This window comes from Pholcus phalangioides, unplaced genomic scaffold (assembly GCF_987345545.1).
Source record: "Pholcus phalangioides strain wild (caught in Gottingen) unplaced genomic scaffold, Ppha-v1.0 ptg000001l_1, whole genome shotgun sequence".
In the NCBI taxonomy this organism is placed as follows: domain Eukaryota; kingdom Metazoa; phylum Arthropoda; class Arachnida; order Araneae; family Pholcidae; genus Pholcus; species Pholcus phalangioides.
Window position 1 is genome coordinate 29,227,613 of NW_028301594.1, and position 25,687 is coordinate 29,253,299.

The 25,687-nt window shown below is 38.7% G+C and overlaps 2 protein-coding genes across 2 annotated transcripts; both read left to right on the forward strand.

Annotated features, from left to right (window-relative positions):
• The first annotated feature begins 2,564 nt into the window (after positions 1-2,564).
• LOC149090298 (uncharacterized) lies at positions 2,565-9,007 on the forward strand. The gene is made up of 3 exons (XM_089233924.1): positions 2,565-2,757; positions 6,954-7,079; positions 8,276-9,007. Exons 1-3 carry the CDS (start codon positions 2,700-2,702, stop codon positions 8,836-8,838), a joined length of 747 nt encoding a protein of 248 aa, XP_089090050.1. The 5' UTR covers positions 2,565-2,699; the 3' UTR covers positions 8,839-9,007.
• Positions 9,008-11,378: 2,371 nt separating this feature from the next.
• LOC149090299 (uncharacterized) lies at positions 11,379-24,370 on the forward strand. The gene is made up of 3 exons (XM_089233934.1): positions 11,379-11,596; positions 19,314-19,451; positions 22,949-24,370. Exons 1-3 carry the CDS (start codon positions 11,539-11,541, stop codon positions 23,221-23,223), a joined length of 471 nt encoding a protein of 156 aa, XP_089090060.1. The 5' UTR covers positions 11,379-11,538; the 3' UTR covers positions 23,224-24,370.
• Positions 24,371-25,687: the final 1,317 nt, after the last annotated feature.

Sequence of the window (25,687 nt, forward strand, 5' to 3'; positions counted from 1 at the left end):
ACGGACTGCTTAAAAATAAATAAATGGGAGAAAAATTTACTGATACGGCAAAAATTGAATAAATATAATTAGCTGACCCGCTGACGGCGAAGACTACAAGTATGTAGTGGCTACATGAATTGGCCGAAATCTTTCGCGGAACAGTGGTTGAATAGCACTGGTATAGGGGGAGGGAGGGGGAGAATAGCACGTCCGGCCGCTGCTTCAAATTAAAATTCTCGACACGCTCTTGAGCGTAAAACGGATATGAAGAGACAAAAATGCTCAAATGCTATTCTATACAGAAGACTTCTTTACGCTAATGCGAGCCGATCTCCCTGAAAAAAAAGTCTCACCACAGAGAGCAACAGGCCTACCACGATAAAGTCTTCAATCATTACACTTTACTCATGGTTAGAAAAGTTGATGGCAGATGACAGCACTACACACAGAAACAAACTTTACGTTAGGTTCCCAACACGGACACTGACATTCCAACATGTACCAATTCGTTAGAAGTTTCGCAGAGGAATATGGACGAGGTGCATGTCTGGTTTAGTAGTAGTAGCGGTAGACTTCTTTTAAGCCATACAGTGGCAATCTCGAGTTACCCCGAGTTCTTACAACTCTCTCAAAACGGCAAACCCGAGCCCACATATCGTTGAAAGTTTTCTTCTGATAACATGTTTTTCGCCCCCCCCCCACTCCCTATCAATCGGTTGTCAGTGGGAGGAGCCACCTTTTGTTCCAAGTCTGATATCAGAATCGGAGAGGCGATGTTTTTCCTTTCCCTTCCAGGCAGGATAGGATTATGCTTACAGCATAAATGACATGCCGATGTGGTGGTCAAGTGGTCATAGTGACGGACTCGCGTTGTGAGGTCCCGGGTTCGAACCTCACCACAGTGGTGGTCGGCTGAAGTTGGTTTTCTGTGGTTGCCAACCTCAATGCGAGCCGATTTACCCTTTAAAAAGTCTCGCCACAGAGAGCAACAGACTTACAAACAGCACAAATTCGATCATAACACATACTCACTTCACTTCTGGAATATAGATGGCGGCACTGAAAAATCAAACACAACTCTACATACGCATTCAGACTGTTAAGTTAACATACAGTTACACTTCCGGTACAATTCACTAGGTAGTAAATCGCCCATAGATGGTGAGGGGACATTAAAGTATTACGTAAGCAGATTTTCATCCATTTTTGATCCCCCCCCCGTCAGCAAAAGTCAGCAAAAACACCAACCCCCCTACCCCCGTCAGCAAAATTTCGTCAGCAGCTTAGAATAGTTCATATCTTCAAAAAGGGGCGGTTGATGACGTAAGCAACCTTCAAACTCCCCCTTGTCGCACAAAAGTCAGCAAATCCGAAATCCCCCCCCCCCCCCCCGATGCTGACGTAATACTTGAATTACCCCTGATAGACCTGAGTTGTGCTTGGTTTGAAAGAAACAAAGGAAAGAAAAGAACAAATAACAGAAAATGCTAGAGAGTTTCTTCTTCCTCCCTTATTTTATTTTTTTCATTATTATTTTAATTATTATTATTATTATTATTATTATTATTTTATTATTTTTTCCTCTTCCATATTATTATTATTAGGGTTGGGGAAGAGGAAAGCATTTATCAGCTCGCACTCGGGAAAAGATATTCTTGAAAATGGATGGCAATTTTTAGAAAATTCAGATGATTTCCAATGTGGCAGTTATGATGCGGATAAAGAAAGTTTTAAAAGCCGCTTAAAGAGTTAAACTATTTGTTATCTGACATATATTCATTCCTATGTCGAACATCGTTAACATCATAAATTGCACACAAAAATTCGTTTATACAGGGTCTTTATAATTAAAGTTCCACTTTGAAATGGCCATAAAAAGAAAACTATTGGGGAAAATGTCATCGAACTTGGTACGTAATAATTTACTGGAGGCCATGGGATTCAATTTTTCGCAAAAAAAAAAAAAAAAAAAAAATTACGAACAATTTTGTACACCGTACGCAATGGTAAGTCCATTAAACGTGCAACAGCACTTACGCTGCACGTCCCGTGTGTGCGTGTGCCTTCCATTGTGTTGCTTCCTCTACTGCTAATGCAACATCCTCCTCCTCGGTTTCCACAGGAACGGTCTTCCTTCCTCACCCAGGTGATAAAAAACCTGTGGCTTCAAACTTTGTCATCATTTTCCTCAAACCCTGCGGCGTCATTGGCCATCGGCGGCGTAAAAAGTAAAATGTATATATGTATATATACACACACACACACACATTCGATCCCGCTTATAACGTTCCCATCACAATGTTTTCCTGCTTAGTACGGCTTATGTTTGTGGTTCCAACTCTAACAAAGTCTCATTTTCGTGACGATTTTTTTGAGAAACGTTATAAGCGGGATCCACTGTATGTATGTATATATGTATATATGGATCTGAAACACTGGGTTCAAAATTACAAAAGGTGAAAAAAACCAAGTTTTTTTTTGTTTTCCATAATTTTTATTTTGTGCGTAATCACCAATGCATTGTGAAGTTAATCTTCAGTTTCTTCCTTCAGTTTGTTATCATTACTATTCGAGATAAAGAGCGATGGTCGGTAAACATTCTCCGCGCTTCATCGTTTGATGCATGTCATTATTTAGAGGTAATAGAAATCCCGAAATCGATCCCAGCAACTCCCATTTTAGCTTACTTCACGTAATTACTAGGCCTCGCATGAATCATGGAATGTGCAGTAGTTTTTGAATTGCTCTTTTGTATCGTTTTTTCGATCCAGATAGGTGAGTTTCCGTATCTTCACTATTACTACTACGTTTTGTACGACTTTATTTCAACTCTACAACGAAATATCAAATACTCTCTTCATGTTACCATATTCGTTGCGAGTAACATATTTAAATGTAATCACTAGTACACTCTAGGTAATTCAAAAATAACAGAAAAAGTAAAAATTCAATTGAATTACTCGAAGTGTTTGCGGAGGTCTTGTGATTTCACTGAATGTGAGCGAACTGTCACTATATCATGCTATGTCACTAAAGGTGTACACGATCACTTGCAGTGACATCCATCGACGAAATTTATTACTCATTTAGAATCTCGGCAATTCAGCACGATTCACAATTAACTGCCCTGTTCCATGCAGCAAACAGTGAATTTCTATTGCTCTAACAGTGCTTTCGATATTCATTTCTAATGTTGTGCATTTATTTCTCCGACACTGTGTACGTATATACCTGTAAATGTACCCGCGTGTATGTTAAGTATATACGGTAGACTCGTAATCCGGCGCATATCAGACCAGGGGTACGTCGGATTACTAGAAGGGCTTCGAAAAAACAATGCATGCAAATCATTTAAATCACTATATGCCAGACTTTTATTAACAAAACAAATACAAATACAAGTCCACAACAGGCAAAATGCCCAATGTGGTGGCTGAGAAAAAGATGCCCATAACAAATATGGATGTCATGTATACAGTCGAATCCCGATATAACGAACTCCAAGAGGCCGGAGAAATCCTTTCGTTATGGATGAAATATCGTTATAAAGGAATTCCAGGTTTTTGCAATTTTCCTATGCAAACGTATCTGGGAGATTAGAAAAGTGTCCGTTAAAACGAGATTTTTGCTATAACGGTATTCGCTAAAACGGGATTCAACCGTATTTCTAAACTACAGCAATCCAATTAAAAATGCAATGATAAAAATTAAAAACTATACATATATAGGATGAATCCAACCTATTTTCTGCCAAACGAAAGGGTAGACGAGCCCAAGTGGATCATAAAACACCCCACCGACCCTGTCCTATCTCGAACCGTTTTCGAGTTATGGTGAATAAAAAAATGCGTCAAGCCTGAAAAACTAGAATTTGCGAAGTTTCTGAAGACCTACATGCAAACTAAGCACACATTTGGAAAGAACAGAAAAAACGCTATATGGTGACACAAATTTCATCAAAATATCTGGTTTTAATGGTGAGCTACAAGCGCTGAAAGATTGGAAAACTTCAAAATCGAATTATCGACAAAATTTTCAATTCTGCAAACTACGTATTGCAAACAAACGACTAAATTTCTCCTGAACTAGATTACCAATTTGGTTTATTCTGGGCTCTTTCGAAAGCTGGTGGAATGGACAAGTTTTTGGCAGATCTGACCGATTGTAGCTGGAAGGGTGTTTGCGGAGAATTGCCAATTAAACAATTTAAAATTTTGGCAACAATTCAATTTTGAACTTTGCCAATCTTTCAGCGAATGTAACTCTCCATTAAATCCAGATATTTCAATGAAATTCATGTGACCTTATAGGATTTTTTCTACGCTTTCCAAATATTCACAAATTCTGGGTTTTTTCAGACTTGATGCATTGTTTTTCCCCCACAATCGATTATCCACCATAACTCGAAAACGGTTTGAGATGGGACAAGGTTGGTGGAATTCTTCATGATCCACTTGGACTCGTCACTCAACTCTTTCGTTTGGCAGAATATGTCGGATTTACCCTGTGTACATGATAAAATCTACAATGGCCCATAAAAAAATATTTATTATTGTCTTATTCTAAGTATGCGCCATATAAAGCCAAACATGAATTGAACTTTAATAAAATCTGAATAATTTAATCTTCATATTTACTATATACATAGTTCCTTGAGGCCACACACGCATAGCGTATGTGCTTTTCTTTTTAATCTTCCTCTTTGCTTGTCTTGTCCGCACAAGAAAACGCCGGATTACTGGACGGGCCGGATTATCGAGAGTTTACTGTACAGTAGACTTAAATAATTACTAAGTATTAATTACTTAGATAATAGTTTACAGTACCAGTTTGCTGCTGTTTGGTCGTTTGATCATCATATGACGGACTCGCATCGCGAGGACGCGGGTTCAAAACCCACCGGTGCCACAGTTGGCTGAAGTTGGTTTTCTGTATTTCCCAACTTCTCGATTCAATCTCCCCGTTAAAAAGTCTCACCGCATAGAGCATCTGACCTATAAAAATATTCAATCTCTTCACTCATACCACAAGATTCCCAGAACGACTGGTTATATCCGAAGATGATGGTTTAAGGAAGAAAATTCATCACTGCCTCCACGGGGACTCGAACCCCGGTCTCTCGTTTGACGGGTGAAGGCTCTACCTCTGAGCTATATGTGTTGAATGGTGCGTGGACTGCAAACGAGAGACCGGGATTGGAGTCCCCGTGGAGGCAGTGATGAATGTTGTTCCTAAAATCATCATCTCCGAATATAGTCAGTCTTTCGAGGAATCTTGTATTAACAAATGGAGAGGACATCATTCTCTTCACTGCCACCATCTGTTGGCCTATGTCCTTCGTGAGCTATTAGTTGATTGCTGCCACCCCGTCCATGTACGGAGCCATTCAACACAACGCTCCAAGGAAGGAATATTCTGTCTGTTTCCATAACTTAAGAGGTAGAGCATTCGTCCGTCAAACGAGAGATCCTCTTGTATTAACACGAAGAGAGGACACCATTCTTAAAAATAAATAGCGGCGCACTAAAAATTCACACACACAGCACTAGATACGCCTCAGACTGTTTGGTACACACGAATATTTAAGCATAACTTATTGGCTCATGACGATAGACGGGAGTTAGTCTTGGTCTGGAAGGGAAAAAAAGTATATATAGATAAAGGAACACAGTGAGAATCACCTATAGATCAGAGTGGTTCTCAACCAGAAGTCCATGAACCACTTGGAGAGGTCTTTGAAGAGGTTTTGGGGGTTCCGTGAGCTTGGATGAAATAAGAATAAACTTATTGGCTCTCTCTCTCTCTGGATGTGTTTAATATTATTCTATAAATAGGTACATGGTCTTTATTTTACCAGCGGGGGAAGGGGGTCCTTTGCTCTTCGTCTAATTGGCACAAAAGGTCCGTGAGGTTAAGAACCCCTACAATAGGCAATAAATATTACATACACTGGTGCGAAAATTTGAAATAAATGTTTCTTGGATTTTCATTCCAAGTGAGGAAGCTTTGTTCCCGAATTACGATAAGACCATTATATTTTATAACAATGGTTACCACGCTATTTAGGTTCGCGGCACTTTTTTTCTTTCCACGGCACCCCCAGTCAGAACATAGTCTTAGCTAACATTTACACGGCTGTTACACTGGTCAGTTGCATCAAAACAATATAATTCCCAAACAATTCACTGTAGGAATTGTGTGTGTGTGTGTTGTTGCGGCGACCCTAGTAGCTGATCAAGGGAGTTCCCTGAGCACCGCGTCGGACACTTAGGGAACTACTGTTTTATGACGTAATAAGTTTCACAGCAGTTGAGCTGTTTCATACATTTTTTTTTTAGATATTGCATATGCCACGGGAGTGATAAATGCTGTTATTATATGTAATAACCGATAACTATGCATACTCATCAATCATTTTGGTAAATTTGATAAATTTCCGTAAATTTGTCATTTCAACCGGTGATTATGTTCAATACCTAAGCATCGCGTCGTCAGTGAACATCTTAAAATCGTTCTATATGATATGCTTGTTATACATGATAATTCATACATGTATTGTACTATTATATCAGGGTACGATCGTAAAATTTATTATCATTATATCGGTGTCCGACTATATTCATCACACATACTAGACTCATTTTTGTAATTTTTTTCATATTTATCAAATTCACCAATTGCACTAGGGTATTATGCATAATCACAGATAAAGGCGACGAATTTCAATTACTCATCCAATTCACCAACGACGCTAGCGTATTACGCATAATCTCCAGTGAAAATGTTAATTTTTTTTAGTATTTATCAAATTTACTAACGACACTTGGTTATTGCGTGTATTCGCCGGCAAAAGGGGATAAATTTATCAAGCTTACCTAGACGATCGGTAAGTATGCATAATAACCGGTTATTATGCGTAATAGCCAATTTATCACATTTACGGTGACATATATCTGATTTTTTTGTTGCAGCTCCTGGCTGGACTTATGATTCCTGTACCTACAATCCCTGCGACCATGGAAGATGCATATCAAATGGATTTCTTGATTATACTTGCATCTGTTATGATAATTACATAGGAAAAACGTGTAACATGCGTAAGTGCGAACTTCCATGCATTATTCTTAGAATAGATTTTTCGTACTATTAAAAAAAAACCGTATGTTTCTGATCATTTTCTAGGGAACCACTTAATTTCATTGACGTATTAGAATTATTTTCTTTTGCACAGAAAGGCTTTTATTATCAGGTTTTGCATTTATCTATGCAAAATCAAATACATAATGTAGGAAGGCGAAATTAGATGAGAATCGAAGGAGGGATTTTCTTTTATCCACGCAATTCTTGATAATTCCACTTAATCTTCCTTTCGTTGAAAGTGCTTCAGCGCATTCGAAGATGCTGCCACTCTTCGCTATCGATACGAAGGTTTCCAACAGCTGGCTGATGCGAAAATGAATTTAGGAAAGAGATAGAGCTCGACAGTTCTTGCGGGGAATCGAACCCATGTCCCCTCACTTGCTGGGTGAGTGCCCTGGACCAGTAGACTAAAAAGTCAAAGAATATCTCAATCTTTCTCGCTCGTGTTCACTGAATGGGACCGTACCTGGACGGTCAGACCTAATTCAGGAAAAAGCTCACCAAATGGCCACCAGATGAAAAATGAACCCTCTCTTTTTATCATGTAGTCTATACAAGGTCAGAGGCCATCTTTCCCTGGTCACACTATGCGCGAGCGTGCGAGTGACTAAAAGAGTGACCTACAGTGTATGCAAGCATGTGAGTGCAAAAATGACAAAGATTGACCTAGGTAGTGACCAAAAGAATAGACAAGAATATGAGTGACAGAAAGAGTGACTTTGACTCAGGCGTATTTATAGGGGTTAGACCGTGCGGATTATAATACAGAGAGGCGTATTCGAAGAATGAGTGGTCACGAAAATCGGACAAGAATAGAAGAGAAGGGCGGTAAAGTTCGAAAGGAGTAGCCCACGGGCGGCAGTGCCATAAATCCTCTTCTGGAAATCAGCCATCCCTTCTACAATCAACAATAGAAATGACGACAAGCAGCACTTCATGTTTTTAATGCCAGCGCCGTCTGAGGTGCTCCGTTTGTGTGAAGACCATATATTGTGTGACGAAAATCGCACGTTTTTAGATGTGTTCTATCATTCCTCAAAGTTTTTCCCACGAGTTCTGAATCACCCTGTATATAACTATGTTTTTCTTAAAAAATCATTCATTTTTTAAAGCAAAACATATTTACATGTTTTCTTTTCTTCCAACATTGCAGATGTTGCCTGGGTACCAGTTTTGGTTTTTCTGTTCATCGGGATTTTCGCAATCTCGTGTTGGTGCCGCTACTGCAGGAATAGAAACCGTATGGTTCGGGGACAGGTCATAGTGCCAAGAACTGTTCCAGCGACGGTGACCGTTATGAATCAGATGACCATGCCATCAGCTTATCCTACATCACCTCCGACAAATTATAATCCACCACCGCATTATAATCCACCTCCTCCGAAGTATAGTCCACATCCTCCACATTGTAATCTACCTCAACCAAATTATAATCCCATTCCAAGTCATCCGGCAAATCCACCTCAACCAAATTATAATCCAGCTTCAAGTCATCCGGCAAATCCACCTCAACCAAATTATAATCCAGCTTCAAGTCATCCGGCAAATCCACCTCAACCAAATTATAATCCAGCTTCAAGTCATCCGGCAAATCCACCTCAACCAAATTATAATCCAGCTTCAAGTCATCCGGCAAATCCACCTCAACCAAATTATAATCCAGCTTCAAGTCATCCGGAAAATCCCCCGGCATATAGCGATTGTCCAAAATACTGAGCCAGTAATCTGTAACTGAGGAAGGAAGTTTTGATTATGGATTTTGTTTCTAGGATGTCATCGCAAGTGCGTCAATAAAAATTATTGTACCTGTTTCTTACACAATTAAACTCTCTTTGTATGAATGTTATTATTAATGTATAACGTGATAAAACATTTCAAAATTCCACAACATATCTCTTGTTTTTTATCGTGTTTTTCGTGTTTCTGTATTTATTATAAATTAGAATGGGAATCGATTAAAACTTTTAACTGGTCAACAATTTAAGCGTTTTTTTTTTAAATTTTCCTGATCCGTATTATAACTGCCACAGTGGAAATCACTAAACCTTCGAGAAATTGCCACCTATTTTCCGAGAAGAATATTTTTCCCGATTGTTTGAACTGATAAATACTTTCTCCCTCAATACCGAAGATAATAATAAACAAGGAAAACAAAAACTCTATCGTTTGCTGCTATTTATGTTGTACGCACAATCCGATATTACGTCGAAGGGAAAGGAAAAAACACCCCCCTCTCCCCACCTTCTGTAATCAGACTTTGAAGAAAAGCTGACTCCGCTCACTGGCAGTTGATTTTAATAGTGGGGGGGGGGGGATGGGAAAACATCTTTGGTTGTAAAAGCAACTTCAACGCAGTAGCTGGGCACAACGTTTCCGAAATGAGAGCGTTTTAGGGAGACGAGATATTTTTTGGGATTGCCGAAATGGAAGGCATCAAGTGAGGCGAGATATCTTGTCATTGCCGCTGTAAGGGTTAACTTCTTAATCAGTCCCCCATATTTGTGTTACATCTATCAAGCAAGTGCGTTGAAATAAACAAAATATATTTTTATAGCATCAATTTACATCATACAGTTACCAATACGTTAATTATAAATGTGAGCAGACGAAAACATACGGTTAAAACTCGATTAATCAGTTGATTAATAGATTGAAAAAATATATATATTAACCGTTAGAGTAGTATTGGCGCGAGATATCTCGTCTAATCTAACTTGATGCCTTTCATTTCGGCAATCCAGAAATGTCTCGCCTCCTTAAAACCCTCTCATTTCGGCGCAATGACGAAACCGGATAGCTACTGCGTTCAAGTTGCTTTCACGGTCAAACCTGTTTTCCATTCCCCCGCCCCCATCGATCAGCTGCCAATGGGCGGAGTCAGATTTTGTTCAAAGTCTGATAACATAAAGGAAAGAGAGAGACGATGTTTTTCTTTCCCTTCGAGGTAGGATAGGATTATGCGCACGTTATAAAAATAACAGAAAACGCTAGAGTTCTTCTCTTCCCTTGTTTTATATTATTATCATTATTTTCGGTGTTATCAGATCATGCAATCGGAAAAATAGTATTCCTCTTCTAAAATATATGGCAATTTCTAGAAGGTTTAAGGATTTTCACTGTGTCGGTTGAAATGCGGATCAGGAAAATTTTCAAAACCGCTTTGAGGAGGTAAAGCCCGCCCGCTTAAAGCTGAACATATTTTTCATATAATGAAATTTTTCACTTGGATCTTGTTTTTTTTTAGAAAATCAGTTATTTTAGGTTAGTCACCGCACTGTTACTTGTTTCTCTAGGAAACTCCTTCCCAATATTACTGAAGTAGGGGGCACTGTAATGCTTCCCGAATACGAAGACTGCTGCCCACAGTGGAAGCAACAAATTTTGGCCTTTCTTTTAAAATTTCCATCGAACTCAATAATTTGCCGCTGCGGTGGTTGAGTGGTCATAGTGACGGGCGAGGATCCGGGTTCGAACCCTACCGTCACCGCACTGGTGGTCGGCTGAAGTTGGTTTCCTATGGTTCCCAACTTCGAGGCGCAAATGCGAGCCGATCTCCCCATTAAAAAGTCTCGCCACAGAGAGCAACAGGCCTAAAACGATAAATTATTGAATCATTACACTTCACGTCACACATAGTTAGAAAAACTGGTGGACGATGGCAGCACACTACACATAACAAGAATTACACAGAAACAAACTTCACATCAGGTTTCACTACACGTACATTCCCGCATGTACCAAATCGTTAGAGGTTCCGCAAAGGAATATGGACGAGGTGCATGTCTGGGTTTAGTAGTAGTAGTAGAACTCAATAATTTTAAATCAAAACCATCATCATTTTTCGTTGAATCGATATCTGATCGAACATTGATTCAATATATGAATGTTCCAATACATAGGGCATACATATTGGAACATAATTTGAGTAAATCAAGTCAAATTATAAACTTTTATATAAAATATTAGGCGAATTTTAAACGGATTGATCGAACCGATTTAACTCAACTGAAATTTTTACCTGCGATTACCAATTGATCGATTGACCAATCCATCCAATCCATTGATCGGACCAACCCTATTATAAATATTCAAAAGATAAATTTTTCGACTGCATTTCGAAAAGCTTTTTTTTATGAAGGTTTCTGCAACGAATGATTAACATATTGTGTGTGTGGTTGGACCTTATCACCTTTTTCCTCTGTTTGTTATCGGTATTATTTTTAATATTCAAGATAAAGAGGGAATTGTCGAGAGGCAAGGAAACTCAGACATTCGAAACTTCCTATGTTGGTTTCACAATAACTTTCGGTTCAATAACGGTTCTTCCTGAACTCAACAACGCAATCACCAAGTATCTGTTTGAAACCGCATTTTAGGGACTTTTCATACTTCAAGTACTGTTCCGAATATACAGCCATGGAATACCGTACAATTTTGGGATTGTTCATCTGCATCGTTTTCTCCACACAGATTGGTAAGCTTTTGTGTCATCAACTGCTGTATTTATATAACTTCATACACAGGGCGCACAGGCATCACCTTCTGCTCTAGAAGGTGTTGGCACAGGTGAGTTCCTTTATTCTGAAATAACTCGTGAACAGTTAGTTGATCCTTGACGCATACTTCCAAATGGGAAAAGTATCCATTTAACAAGCAGACCTCAGATACATTATTCATATTGCAAGGGGTTGTACAGTTTTTGAAATTAAAAGAAATTAACTTTTTATTAGGTCACCCTGTCCTAAAAAAGCCCAATTAGACAAATGTTGCCCTGAGCCAAAACAAAAAACAAAACAAAGCGTTTTTTTAAGTGTAATATTTACTTAGATATCTGAATTCGGAAATCGCTGAAAATGAAGGAAAGAACCGCATAAACAAATTCAAATACAACACCACAACAGACAAAATGCCCAGCGAGGTGGCTGAGAAAAAGATGCCCATAACAGTGTTGCCCAGCGTTCCCAAACCTTTCTGAATCCGTCGAGCCTTTAAAATTTCTTAAAACAATTTGACCGACCATTAATTTACATATGTGGGCCCAATCTATTATTCGAGCCTATTTTAACATTATAAACATTAGTTGCATGCAATTCAATAATTTTCATTAAATCTCCGTTACATTTTCAAATCTGCCTGCGAACCACCTGACTCACCTTTACCTCTGATCCGACGACCATAGATTGAGAAACGCTAGCATCAACGGAACATAACGGACAAGCCTATTCTACGCTTTCATATGCTGTTTTTTTCACCATTTTCAACAATTTTCGAATTCAAGTATGTAAGTGAATATTGCACTTTAAAGCAGGAATTTGTTGGCCTCAGAAGAGACAGGGCAACATCTTTCTATAATTGGGTTTTTTAAAGACAGGGTGACCAAATAAAAAGTAATTTTTATTTTAATGATTACTCAACCCCCTTAATACGAATGACGTATCTGAGGGGTCTACTCATTATTATTTTTTCCAACTAGAAAGTACGCTTTTACGATCAACGGTTCGCGAATTACTCCAGGCTAAAGGGACTTATGCACTACGTAGACCGTCGAGTCTTTATAACGATATCACCTTCGTTTTATCAGAAAGAAAACAAAAACTCGCCATAGAGAAATAATCTTTAACACGACGAATAAAATAACTACACTCATGTCCATAAATTAAGAATAATGCCAGCTCCGGCAAATAAAGGTTCAGAAACAAAACAAACGTTACTTATTAGCCCATTTATTAGACAAAAGACAAAGAACAAAAACGATGGTGTATGTATGATACCATTCATAAAAACTACGATTTTTGCTCCCTGGAGCAATTGTAAAAAATATGTCCTTTACAAAAACTTACTATTACATGGTTGGTATGATATTTAATACATTGTATGTCTCCCATGCGATGAAATACAGTCCGTACAATGCCTAAGCATTCTCAGTATCAAATTATCGATCTGATCTTGGGGAAGATCACTCCACTCAGCAAGCAATGCTCTTCGAAGTTCCGGTACACATGTAGGAGGTGGTTGACGGGCTGCAACTCGTCGGCCAAGCATGTCCCACACATGCTCTATCGGATTCAAGTCAGGTGAGAATGCTGGCCATTCCATACGGGTTATATCCTCAGATTCAAGGCATTCGTTTACGATGTTTGCTCGGTGAGGACGGGCGTTGTCATCCATAAACACAAATTCTGCGCCCAGGGCACCCCTAACAAACGCACATGTTGTTCCAGAATGATGTCCCGATAAATTTGGGCTTTCATGGTTCCGGTTTGAACATGCAGATCTGTTCTGGAACCCAGTATAATTCCACCCCAAACGAGCAATGCTACACCACCGTAACGGTGTCGTTCAATGATGTTGTCTTGGTGGTAACGGGTACCTGGCGTTCTCCATATGAAAGTCCGACGTGAATCAGACTGCAAGCTAAACCTGGACTCGTCGGAAAACATCACACAAGCCCACTGTGACGATGTCCACATTGCATGTTCTCTACTCCAGTCTAATCGCTGCCGACAGTGAGTTGCCGTGAGAGGAATACATCTGACAGGCCTGCGAGCATATAGACCAATATCTCCCAAACGTCTGTACACGGTTTGCCTTGAAACTGTGGTACCCGTGGCTGCAGATAGCTGACGAGACAGGTCGGATGCTGTGCTCCGTCTGCTTCTTTTGGCAGTTACTGCCAAATACCGGTCTTCATTCGGCGCTGTAACTCGGGGGCGACCTGTACTGTAGCGTCTACTGACATTTCCGTTATCTTGGAATCGTTGCCAAAGCCTAGAGATGACACTTTGGGCAATTCCAAGTTCCTCGGATACTTCCATCTGAGTACGCCCACATTCCAGGCGGCCGATAATTCTACCACGTAAAAAATCATGCACATGCGTCCTCTGTGCCATAACTATTCGCTTATGGCACTGAGCGCCTTACAGAACTCTTGTGAACAATTTCACTTCTTTGCCACCATTCCTTATATACCCCCCTCTTACACTCTCGTCATTGTGACGTACTATCGGCATCATCTGGTGGCTTCCTGAAATTTGCATATCATTCTTGCAGATGTGTGTGATAATTCTACGGGTGAAATTTTTACTTTAGATTTCGATTTCCGTGTGATTCTGAATTATCCTTAATTTATGTACATGAGTGTAGAATTTTTATGTACATGAGTGTAGAATTCGAGCGTTCCGTTATAAATGTCGCTATACACAGTGATTCCAATAGTTTGTTCGTGGGACTAATTCTGTAAACGTTGACTTCAGTACATTCAATTACAAAAAGTGTTCAAATGACATGCGGTTTCTTCAGACGTAATTTTTTTTGAAGGATTGTATATACACATAAAAACATAGAGAAATAACTTTTTGTAGTCACCATGTGCTAAATATCAAAAAGTTGTTGCCTTGTCTCTCCTGATGCCGACAAAAAATATCCATGTTTCTAAGTGTCGTATTAACTGAGATATTTGAATTTAGCGTTTAAAAGCGTTTTCCGTTCGTTTTTTTTGCTTGTTTCCCCCCGCCCCCAACTTTTCTCTTTTTTTTTTTTTCTTAATTCAAACATCTCATTGAATATTGCATTTAGAAACAAGGAATTTTTTTTTGGCATCAGGAGAGACAGGGCGACAACTTTTTAATTGGGTTATAACACATGGTGACTATAAAAAGTTATTTTCTTTATTTTTTTATGCGTAACGATCCCTCAAAAAATTATGTCAGAGAACACATGTGATTTGAAAACTTTTTGGAAGTATATTGGAAGTATATTTCTGAAGTCAACGATCACGCTGGGCGGAGATACGGAGGGAGTGGGGAAGGCAGCTTCAAAGACATGGCGGACTGGTCTAATTAATGTATATGGATATATATGAACTGACATAATCATCATCGTCATGTCTCCCCCTTCTTCAGACTTTAAAGTCTATCCCCGCCTATGCTGTACAGGGTGGAAAACTGATCCCGTTTTAACTCAAATAATTCGTGACCCGTTGGATATAAAAAAATACTTTCAATTCCGAAAAGTATTCAAATAGCCCATTGTAGATATTTCATTTATTTTTTAAAAGTCCGAATATGTACGGAGACACAAAATTTATTTTATTTTTTACACGGTTTTTTTTACCTCTGAAATCAAACCTCAAAGTTGTTGCCCCGCCACTCACTCTCAAGCCCAACAAAAAAAACATTTCACGTTTCCTAATGCAATATTAGCTGAGATATTTGAATTCCTAAATCGACGAAAATGAAGTAAAGAACTGCACGTATTAAGGGACAAGCTTTTTCCTATGCTGTAGTTACCTAAACATTTTTGTTTTTCTTTACCCCCTTCTTCATAAAATTTTTTCTTATCATTCTTATCATCGCCCGTCCACTCAAGCCAACCCATAGGATCCTATAAAAAATATGATCCAAACCGAAGCTTCTATAACCCCCCCCCCTCCCTCCTGAATCCTACCCTCACCCTCAGTAGGTGATATTGCTGACTTTGGGAAACGCTGTTCTATGCTGTTTTCCCTCTCATTTTCAGCGAATTCTAAATTCAAATGTCTCGGCTAATTACACTTGGAAACCTGTATTTTTGAGGGTGGGGCTCAGAAAAGACAAGAGACAGCTTCAATTTGAAGTTAAACTTCAAACCTTTAATTGAAAATTAGCGGATAAAGGAACAGTATGGAAATTAAATTTCGTATCTCGGTTCATATACGCCCCTTCGTAAAATAAATGACAGATCTTAAATAGGCACGTTATTTTAATAGTTTTTCTTATCGGAAATGTCTTTTTATAACCACGAGTTATTAGAGCTGAAACGAATTAAGTTTTCATCCTGTATAGATAAACTGTTTTATAGAGACTTTCACTAAGATTAGAATTTCCAGGGTGGCCCAGAATCCTACCGCTAAAATGGAAGGAGTGATAGCATACGTCAATCAACCCTCAGTCAGATAAAGGGATCATATTCCCTCAAGGAACAGAGTCCGGGTCTTGTCTGGTACTTCAGTATACGTCAATCACTGAGCTATAAGTAAGGGGCCGTTCAAGTATTACGTCATCATCGATGGGGGGGGGGATTTGCTGACTTTTGTTGACAAGGGGGAAGGGGGGTTTGGATAATGCTTACGTCATCAACCACCCCTTATGAAAATACGAGTTAGGATTCAGAGGGGGAGAGCTGATGACGAAATCTTGCTGACAAAGGGGGGGGGGTCAAAAATGGCTAAAAATTTGCGTACGTAATACTTGAACGGCCCTAAACTTTACTTATAGCTCAGTGACGTCAATACAAACAACTTTTTTCCACGTTGGAACCAACTTATCCGGGGAACAGTCGCCATCTGGTGGCATTGTCAGTAATTGTGGGCTTTGGCCTGAGTTAGGTCCGACCGTCCATGTACGGTCCCGTTCAGTGTACACGAGCTCCAAAGAAGGATTGAGATATTCGTTGCCTCTGTAGTCTAGGGCATTCACCCGGAAAGTGAAAGGATGCGGGTTCGATTTCCCACAGGGGCACAGTTGAATTTTCTCTCTTTGCAAAATATATCTTCGCATCAGCCAGCTATTAAAAACCTTTGTAAAGCAGTACCTACTAGAGATAGAAGGCCTCCGCACGGGTTGCCAAGTTCATCTGTAACGTCATAAAGAACTACCTAGCAAGTTTACCACATTTTCAATCACAGCATCCTATTTCGTTTCTTCTTATTTTGGCGTAGAATTTTCCTCGTTGACTCACAAATACTGCATGGTGGTTCGATATGGGGGCATAGAAATCACTAATTCTGAGCTGGATCATTTCTTTTCCGCCCGACGATGATACTGGCACGAGCAGAGAATTATTTTCTCCCCTGAATATTCTGAGGGAAAATAGACTACTTGCTGACGTCACTAGCAGCGTGCGGAGCCCTTCTATCTCTAGGAGGTGCTGAATAAAGCCGTTCAAGTTAGACGAGATATGTCGTCATTGCCGCTGTAAGGGCTAAACGGTGTGGACTCTTTCAATTGCTACTTTTACTATGGATTCCAACGGTCCTGTGGTTGAAATTGCATTGCCATCTAGCGTGGATAGTCCCCCTGAAAAATAAAATCGCATTGGTTGTAGTTTTAAATTTTTCACTATAGGCAATGGAAAATGCGGAAACATTAAAAGTCGTGGAGCGTTTTGTTTGATTCTGTCCCGTGACCGTTTATCTAACCAAGCAAGTGACTCACGATAAAGTAAAGTATTTGAGTGGCCTACACTCTCTATAAGATTGTGAGCAGCCCCTGTCCTAAAGTAAAGTGAAACACCCTGTATAATTTGTGTAATACAGTCGAATCCCATTATAACGAACCCCAAGAGACCGGAGAAATCACTTCGTTGTAATGAAATTTCGTTATAAAGGAATCCCAGGATTTAGCATTATTCCTATATAAACTTACTTGGGGGATTAGAAAAGTGTTCGTTAAAACAAGATTTTCGCTATAACGGTATTCGTTAAAACGGGATTCGACTGTATATATATATCATCGAATTTGCACTTAAGCGTATATGCACCTCATACACATTCCTCTGGGAAATTTCTAATGAATCGGTACATGAATGAGCGTGTTGTGTCACTACCTCCTATATACACTGTATATAGGAGGTAGTGGTTGTATGCTCGTGTGTATGCGTGGCCCTACCTTTTTTTTTTTTCACAGTCGTGCTTGTTTCCGTGTTTTTTTCTGGTGCTGCCATCTGTCTTTCATGTTCTGAAGTGAAAATGTCGAATGCTTGAGTTTTCATGTTGTGTATTAGGAGGATGAAGGTTTGTATGCTCTTTTCGGAAAGACTTTTTTTCAAACGGAAATATATAAATATACTGAATTTCATAATGCTATGTCACATTTTTCGTTGTAGTGAAGGAAAGACATCTGAAGCTTACGAAATTTTTTTTATGATGGAAGCGAAGTAATGTCGTACGAATGTAAGTATGTGTAAAAGAGACTGAGAGACATAACAGTGAAAGTATTGATAGGAAAAAAAATCAATTCAAAAGTAATCAAATTTTTTTTAAGCGTTAAAGAAAGGAATGCTTTTGTATTTGTCAATTTTCACCATCATTACTTGCGACATGATCTCATAACCATCATAAGAGAAAATTACGGGAGCTTCAGATATGATTTCTTTAATTACCACAAAAAAATAACATGGTTGTATCATTATGAAACATGCAATGTAGAGTAACGTACAAGAAGTCCCATAAATTCGTAAGTACAGTCGAATCTCGTTTTAACGAACATTTTTAACGAACACTAATCCCCCAAATAAGTTTACATAGGAACAATGCTAGGTAACCTGGAATTCCTTTATAACGAAATTTCGTTTTAACGAAGTGATTCCTTTGGTCTCTTGGCGTTCGTTATAACGGGATTCGACTGTAGTTTAAAAATTCAGAAAAATATTGAAGGAATTGGTGTATTTGAATGGGGTTTGCAAAAAAGTTATTCTCCCGAAAGGGTGTTGTTGTTTTTTGTGCAGGGAAAAGAAATTGCTCAAATTTTTGTCGATAGAGTACGCTATTACGATAATTACTGGAAATATGTAAATCAGGCTTCTATAAAATGCAGGGTGTACAATTAACATTGACATTGAAGGACCGGACACACCCCGCTTCCCATCTCAGAGAGATATCGAAGCTTTCCCGGGGGTGTACAATTAACAGCTCGTTTCTGAATTTTCCTGTTGCTGGTGTTTCCTGATGCATAGACTTTTCATTGTGATGTTGACATTGGTGGATGAAGCACTACCGGTGAAGTTGTTTTACCTCAACCACGAATCACCGGATGAAGCTTTACAAACGATTCGGACGCCGAAGAGATCGGAGAAAGGTTCAGGTCCATCCTTCTGGGATTTGCTTTCGTGTAGCGCCTCTATCGACAAATATTTGAACTATTTTCTTTTTCTTTTTTTTTCTGTACAAAAAATAATCCTCCTTCGCGACAATAACGTATTCGCAAACCGCATTCAATTTTTCCAATTCCTTCAATTTTCAAACAATTACGGGACACCTTGTATTTGTTACTGAAACTTTTTAGTACATATCGATGTTTCTGAAAAACCAATTAACATTATGCACGAAGAAGAAAAATGTAGTTTAATCGCACACAAATTTCATGAAGAGACTTTTATAGTTTTAGTTACTCGATAGCATTTAATTTGATTACTTAACATGATTTTTGTTGCAGTTCCTGGCTCGTCGGATGGTTGTCTTTTTAATCTATGCAATCACGGGAGATGTTCGGCTGTAGGAGACTCCAATTACATTTGCATTTGCAATATCGGATACACTGGCAAATATTGTAACGAAGAAATTTTCCATCGTGGTAAGTGTAAAAATTGCTACGCATTACGGAGTTCGAAATACATTAAGTCCCATTCAGTTGTATTCAAAAACTCATATTTGCACGAGGTGTATATCCGGTTTAATAATGGTAGTAGTGAAACTTGGCTATAACGACCTCGGTTGTAACGAAACATCAACTATAACGTCAATAATTGACTGTTCGGGCTGATTCCCATAGAGAATATTGTTAAGGAACCTTGCTAATAACGACGATTAAATCGTTACGACCTCGGATATAACGACACATTTTTCATCGCTTTCGTGTCTATATGGCGGTTTTATTTTTTTTTAAAATAAAATTTCTTGAATTGGAGCACAACACTTAGTGGTAATATTTGCCTATTCCTTGCTCTACTGATGCCTATGATGTTGAAAAAAAAGATTCGCTACATGTTTGATGTTCCTCATAGCATTGACATGACCCCCCGTACACATGACATTATCGTATTTTCCTGCAGTTTTGGTCTTTCCGACTTTATTATAAAATTGTCTCGTTTTCTCCGATTTCTTCAACTTTTCTCGATTTTGACTAACATCAAGGATGTGAAGGTGATTTGAATAATTTTTAATTTTTCTGCAAATCAATGTGACTGTAAATATTCATCTCACATGTTTTCCAGGATAATTCTTTCCCTGTAAAACACATTTGAAATCTATATAAAGTGGTCTTGACTGGCTGATTCACTGATTCATCATCGTCGACCCTAAACCGTTGAAGCTATAAATGCAAAATTATGCCAGTACTTTTATTTCATGACTTCTAAGTCTCTGTAAGAAGGGACTTTTCAAATTTGACCTCGAGGGGGGGGGGGGGGTCATAAAAAAGTTCAAAGGTTCTATGGGGCAATCATGGCCGAGCCGAAACCAGTGAAGCTATAAATATATGAAATACGGTTAATGTTATATTTTATAGTGTAGGTACCCAGTAAGACTAGGCTGACCATATTTCCTCGAGAGAAATACGGGACATTGCGTTTCCAAATACGGGAAAATACGGGACATCGCCAATTATCGCCAAAAACAACGCCAAAACTAAACAAAGTTGTCAAATATTGTTGAAATTACGGAAAAATCCCAATGGCGGGAAATGATGCAAATTGCAGTGGATTACAATGTATTCCACGAAAGACAAACGTTCAATCAAATGTGGGAGATTAATATTCTCATATATAGTTGTAATTATCGTAAAATAATTTATGAGTTGAAAAATAATGTCAATCTTTGACTTCAATTAAGAATAAAAATTCAAGTTGGCTTCGTTAAAATACGGGAAAAACCGGGACACTTTTGCCAAAAAGTCGGGACGGCCAAAAAAACAGAAAATACCGGGACTGTCCCGGGAAATACGGGACGTATGGTCACCCTAAGTAAGACTGAATTTCTGAAAATTCAACCCCAAGGGGGTCATGAGAGGTTGAAATGTTATATGGGGAATGGGGAGATCTTGTGGGAGGGGGGGGGGGAATCATCGCCGAGTAATTTTCAAACTACCAAATCCATGCATATTTCCTTTATCACTGCACTTTCTGCCAATGGTTGTTTATATGCAATATTTTGATATTTTGATTTCACCTACAATTGACAACATTTTTAGCGAGAATTGGCGATGACTCGTATTCTTGAAACCAATTATTATTATTTTTTTAATTTTAATTTTCCCTGATTAACTGTCGTCACCCTAATCATACATAATTCCACTCTACATCAATCGAGTTCCTCTATATGTTTATTCCCTCATTCAGAGCGCCGACATGAAGAAAACGTTAAAGGGGGGGGGGGGCTGAAAACCACCATTCATACCGTACGCAGAAGACGGAATAGTGCGTTTCATTGCACTGTATATTCATGAAATTTTTTTTTGGGTGAGATGGGGAGGCTCAACTTCCTCGTAAAATTTATTGGGGGGGGGGGGCATAATGACCTCGGCCCTCCAGGCTCCGACAACTATGCTTTCAACCGAAATAAATATAACGATATTAAACATCAATAATATACACTGCTGGCCACCGTAAATGCAACACCCTGAAGGAAGCATGCAAATGATATGAAATTTACCATATGCATTAGCGGAGATGAGATATGCAAATGATTAGAATTTCAGCGCAGACGCACATCACACGCGCCTGTGGCGCCACTTCAAAGCGCTATTTAAGGCTTGGAGATTTCGACGATTTGAAGTACGGCAATTGTGTTTTTCTTGTGGTTTTTTCAAAAAAACGATCAATTATGCCTCGTAGAAAACAGCGATCATCTTTTGATCAAGTATCCGAGTTCGACAGAGGAAGGATAGTGGCCTACCGAGATTGTGGATTATCTTTCAGGGAAATCGGTAGTCGTGTTGGACGAAACCAAACAACTGATAATGCGGATATGTGATCGTTGGATGCAGGAGGGTACGACGGACCGACGTGTTCGATCGCATCCACCTCAGTGCACCACTTCACGTGATGACAGGCGTATTGTGCGTATGGCAGTGACGGATCGCTCAGCCGCATCACGAACCATAGCACAGCACATTCAGTCTGTACCGCATCATCCAGTGTCTGCGCGTACCATTCGACGCCGTTTACAGCAGAGTGGTCTGTCCGCAAGACGTCCATTGCTTCGTCTACCCTTGACGCAGAACCACAGACGTCTCCGCCGCCAATGGTGCGATGAAAGAAGGATGTGGACGGCACAATGGAATTAAATTGTCTTTACTGACGAGTCACGCTTCTGTCTGCAACACCACGATGGTCGGATTCGAGTCTGGAGACACCGTGGAGAGAGGATGCTGAACAGCTGCCTTTATGCACCGCCACACTGGTCCTGCACCGGGTATTATGGTATGGGACGGTATTGGATATCACTCTCGCGCTCCTCTAGTACGCATTGCCGGTACTTTAAAAAGCCAGCGCTACATCTCCGAGGTGTTGGAGCCAGTTGTCCTTCCTTACCTTCAGGGCTTGCCCACAGCCATATTTCAACCGGATAATGCACGACCACACGTGGCACGCATTGTCCAAAGGTTCTTCGTCAATCGCCAGATTGAATTGCTTCCCTGGCCAGCTCGCTCTCCGGATCTTTCGCCGATAGAAAACATGTGGTCCATGGTTGTTCAACGATTGACCCAGATTACATCCCCAGCTGCCACACCAGTTCAACTTTGGCAACGCGTGGAAGCTGCTTGGTCTGCTGTACCCCAAGAACACATCCAAAGTCTCTTTGAATCAATGCCGAGGCGTGTGGCAGCGGTGATCTCCAACAATGGCGGCTACTCTGGCTACTGATTTTGGCAGGAACCACACTTCACAGAAGTCTATAAATTTAATCACTTGATGCTTAGTCAACATGTTATCTACAAAGTAAATATTGTTGCGATATCTCTTGTCTTTCTTGGTGTTGCAATTTGGGTGGCCAGCAGTGTATATACAGCATGTATAATTTTCTTGAAAATGTTGCATATTACTTCATTTGCATATTTTTTCTATATTCCAGATGATGTCTATTTTTTACCTATATACGTTATTGTACTAATCGCTATTGGTGCTTTGGCCGTCTTGGGAGGCTTTATCGCATGCTGCTACTGCTGCTGTTGCAAGAAAAACAAAACCTTTCGGGGGCAGGTTTTGGTACAGGGTAATAATCCTCCTCCTTCGTTGACCTTTGTAAATCAGATGGCCATGCCAGGACCAGTCGGACCAACTCCACCAAACTATAATTATCAACCACCGGCAAGTCATCCACCGGCATATAGCGACTATCCAAAATAATGAAATATTGCCTCGGCAGCAGTAACAACTATCACGGAAAAAAATGCTGCTCTTCGATGCGGTTCAAATTTCGCTCGAACAAATTTCATTTTGAAAAAAAAAGCGCGATTGTTTTCAACTGATGAAATTCGATTATTTAAATTTCGAGTAAGATTTCAATTTAAAAATTTACTATAAAAAAATTCAATAACTACTTTGGTGATGGTTTTATTAAATTTCTATAATATTACAGGAAGAGATTCATTGCATAAATATGATTTGCGCATGATTGTTGCTATCAGGGTAAATGTACATGCTTGTTATGTTTTAATTTAATTTTTTTTTCCACATGTTTTCATTTTTGCAAAAAGAAATACAAAGGTGGACTTCTCGTCCAACATTTATAACAAATTTTATAACAAATCAACCAATTGACATAAAAAGGTGAGGTTTGCACTAAAGTACTTACCATGGCCTGGGTTTTTTCCCCTTTGACAAATTAAGAAACAAAAGTTCGAACTTCACTCACAGGTAGCGCTCTGAAACGGAAAGCTCGGCATGACTCATGAAAATGAAACAACAAACGATGTATAATTAATGTTTATGAAAATTTGCGTAACATATGAGCACACATTTCAATATGAACGCCCTTTTCAGCTCGGGCTACATCTAAACGAGTGAAATGGTACTCATGTTGAAACGTAGTAGTTTTATGTAACGCAAACACATTAATTATGCACTTTTTGTGTTGCATTTTTATGTATGTATTATGTCAAATTTTTCGTTTTAAGTGAGTGAAATTTTAAATTTTTCTTTAAATTTTTTATCCAAAAATTAAAATTAAATTTATCCTTTAATTTCAGTGCAAACTGCACCTTTTTGTCAGTTGGCTGATTTTTTATTAGTTTTTAAAATGTGTGTCTAGGACTTCTCGTCCACAATGTATTTCTGTTTATGAAGTATTATTTTTTTTTCTGCACATAGCTAGACGTGTAGTTAAGCACTTAGTGGTTGATAAGAAAGAATATCTTTATATTACATTCATTAAGAGAGGAAAAAAATGAACAAAAATTATAGCAAATATAATCATTGTTTGTGTGTGTGAGTAAATATTGCATGCGTTCGTCACAAATAAAAAATATGAATAATAAAAAGATTTGTCTAAGAATTTTACTGTGTTATTAATTTGACGTGGGAAAAAGCCCCAAACAATCCTCGACCGAAAAAATTCATACATTATTAATTAACTACTACTACTTCTACTTTACCGTACATGCACCTCATACACATTCCTCTACGACGAATCGGCACATGCCGGAATGTATGTTCTGAGTGTATGCTTGGCCCTAACATATTTATTAAGGCTGGTCCGGTTAATCGATTAATCGGGTCGGTAAATCGATCAAATGTTAATCGAAGTTAAAAATTTTGGTTGAGTTAATCGACTCAATCAATTCGATTAAAGTTTTTATTAAAAGTTTATAATTTAACTTGATTTATTCGACTAAACATATTGAATGCCTTAAATTATGTTCCTATACATAACATTTCAGATCAGTGACTATATTTAAAGATATTTGAATCAATATTTTGATCAAATTTTTAGACATTGAGGAATCACAAGAGTCTATTAGACGAAAACCGGTGATGGTTTCTAAAATTACCGATTAAAAAAAAAACGACAAGATCCAAGTTAAGAAAATTCCTGGACATGGCAAGCATGTTCAGCATATCGTTTCCCTTATGCCAGAGACATGAATGTGCAAATTTTCACTTTTGAGTTTATCAGCTCTGGTTGGATCACTTATTTTGCTACCTCAGTTTTTGCAGAAACGCAAATGTGTATCCCCTATTAAAACACATTTTACAAAAGATTTTAGGAGAACCACTTTCATAGAGTAACATTCAAAAGTCGTTTTCCAAGTTCTAGAAGTTTTCACATTCATGTTTCTGGTAAAGGGGGACGATATTACGTTTAACAGCTTCAAGCCGGGTGTGTGTGGCCTTTATTTCTTATTTTAATATATATAGATTTGTTTACATCCATTCAGGGGGTAGATGCGTGAAATGAATAGAATAAATATTTTAAAGCATAAATTAATATTATATTCAAGATATACGGAAGACTGGATGTTGTGAAGATATTTATTTTTTTTTTTTTTTAAGGAACATCATCCAGAACATTCACAACATCCAGTCTTCCGTATATCTTGTATTAACAAGTGGAGAGCGACATTCATGTCATAATATTATATTGCTACCAACACTACGTTTGCTATGAATGAATAGCAGTTGAAAATATTCGATTAAAATTCGATTAATCAATTAAAAATTTATATTCCCAGCCCTAGTATTTATGATGTCGAGTTGCGTTTGTTTCGTGTTCATGCTGTCATCTGGCTTCCATTTTTGGAAGTAAAGATGGAAATGCTTGAATTTTCATGCTTTGTCAGTATCGTGTTGTAGACCTGCCTGCTCTCTACGG

What these genes read in the sequence shown, in the direction of transcription:
- LOC149090299 (XM_089233934.1), top strand. Translation starts at nt 11,539, where the DNA reads ATGGAATACCGTACAATTTTGGGATTGTTCATCTGCATCGTTTTCTCC. An exon ending in CGTTTTCTCCACACAGATTG is followed by an intron (nt 11,597 to 19,313) that starts GTAAGCTTTTGT and finishes TTTTTGTTGCAG; the next exon opens with TTCCTGGCTCGTCGGATGGT. An exon ending in CGAAGAAATTTTCCATCGTG is followed by an intron (nt 19,452 to 22,948) that starts GTAAGTGTAAAA and finishes TCTATATTCCAG; the next exon opens with ATGATGTCTATTTTTTACCT.
- LOC149090298 (XM_089233924.1), top strand. Translation starts at nt 2,700, where the DNA reads ATGGAATGTGCAGTAGTTTTTGAATTGCTCTTTTGTATCGTTTTTTCG. An exon ending in CGTTTTTTCGATCCAGATAG is followed by an intron (nt 2,758 to 6,953) that starts GTGAGTTTCCGT and finishes TTTTTGTTGCAG; the next exon opens with CTCCTGGCTGGACTTATGAT. An exon ending in AGGAAAAACGTGTAACATGC is followed by an intron (nt 7,080 to 8,275) that starts GTAAGTGCGAAC and finishes CCAACATTGCAG; the next exon opens with ATGTTGCCTGGGTACCAGTT.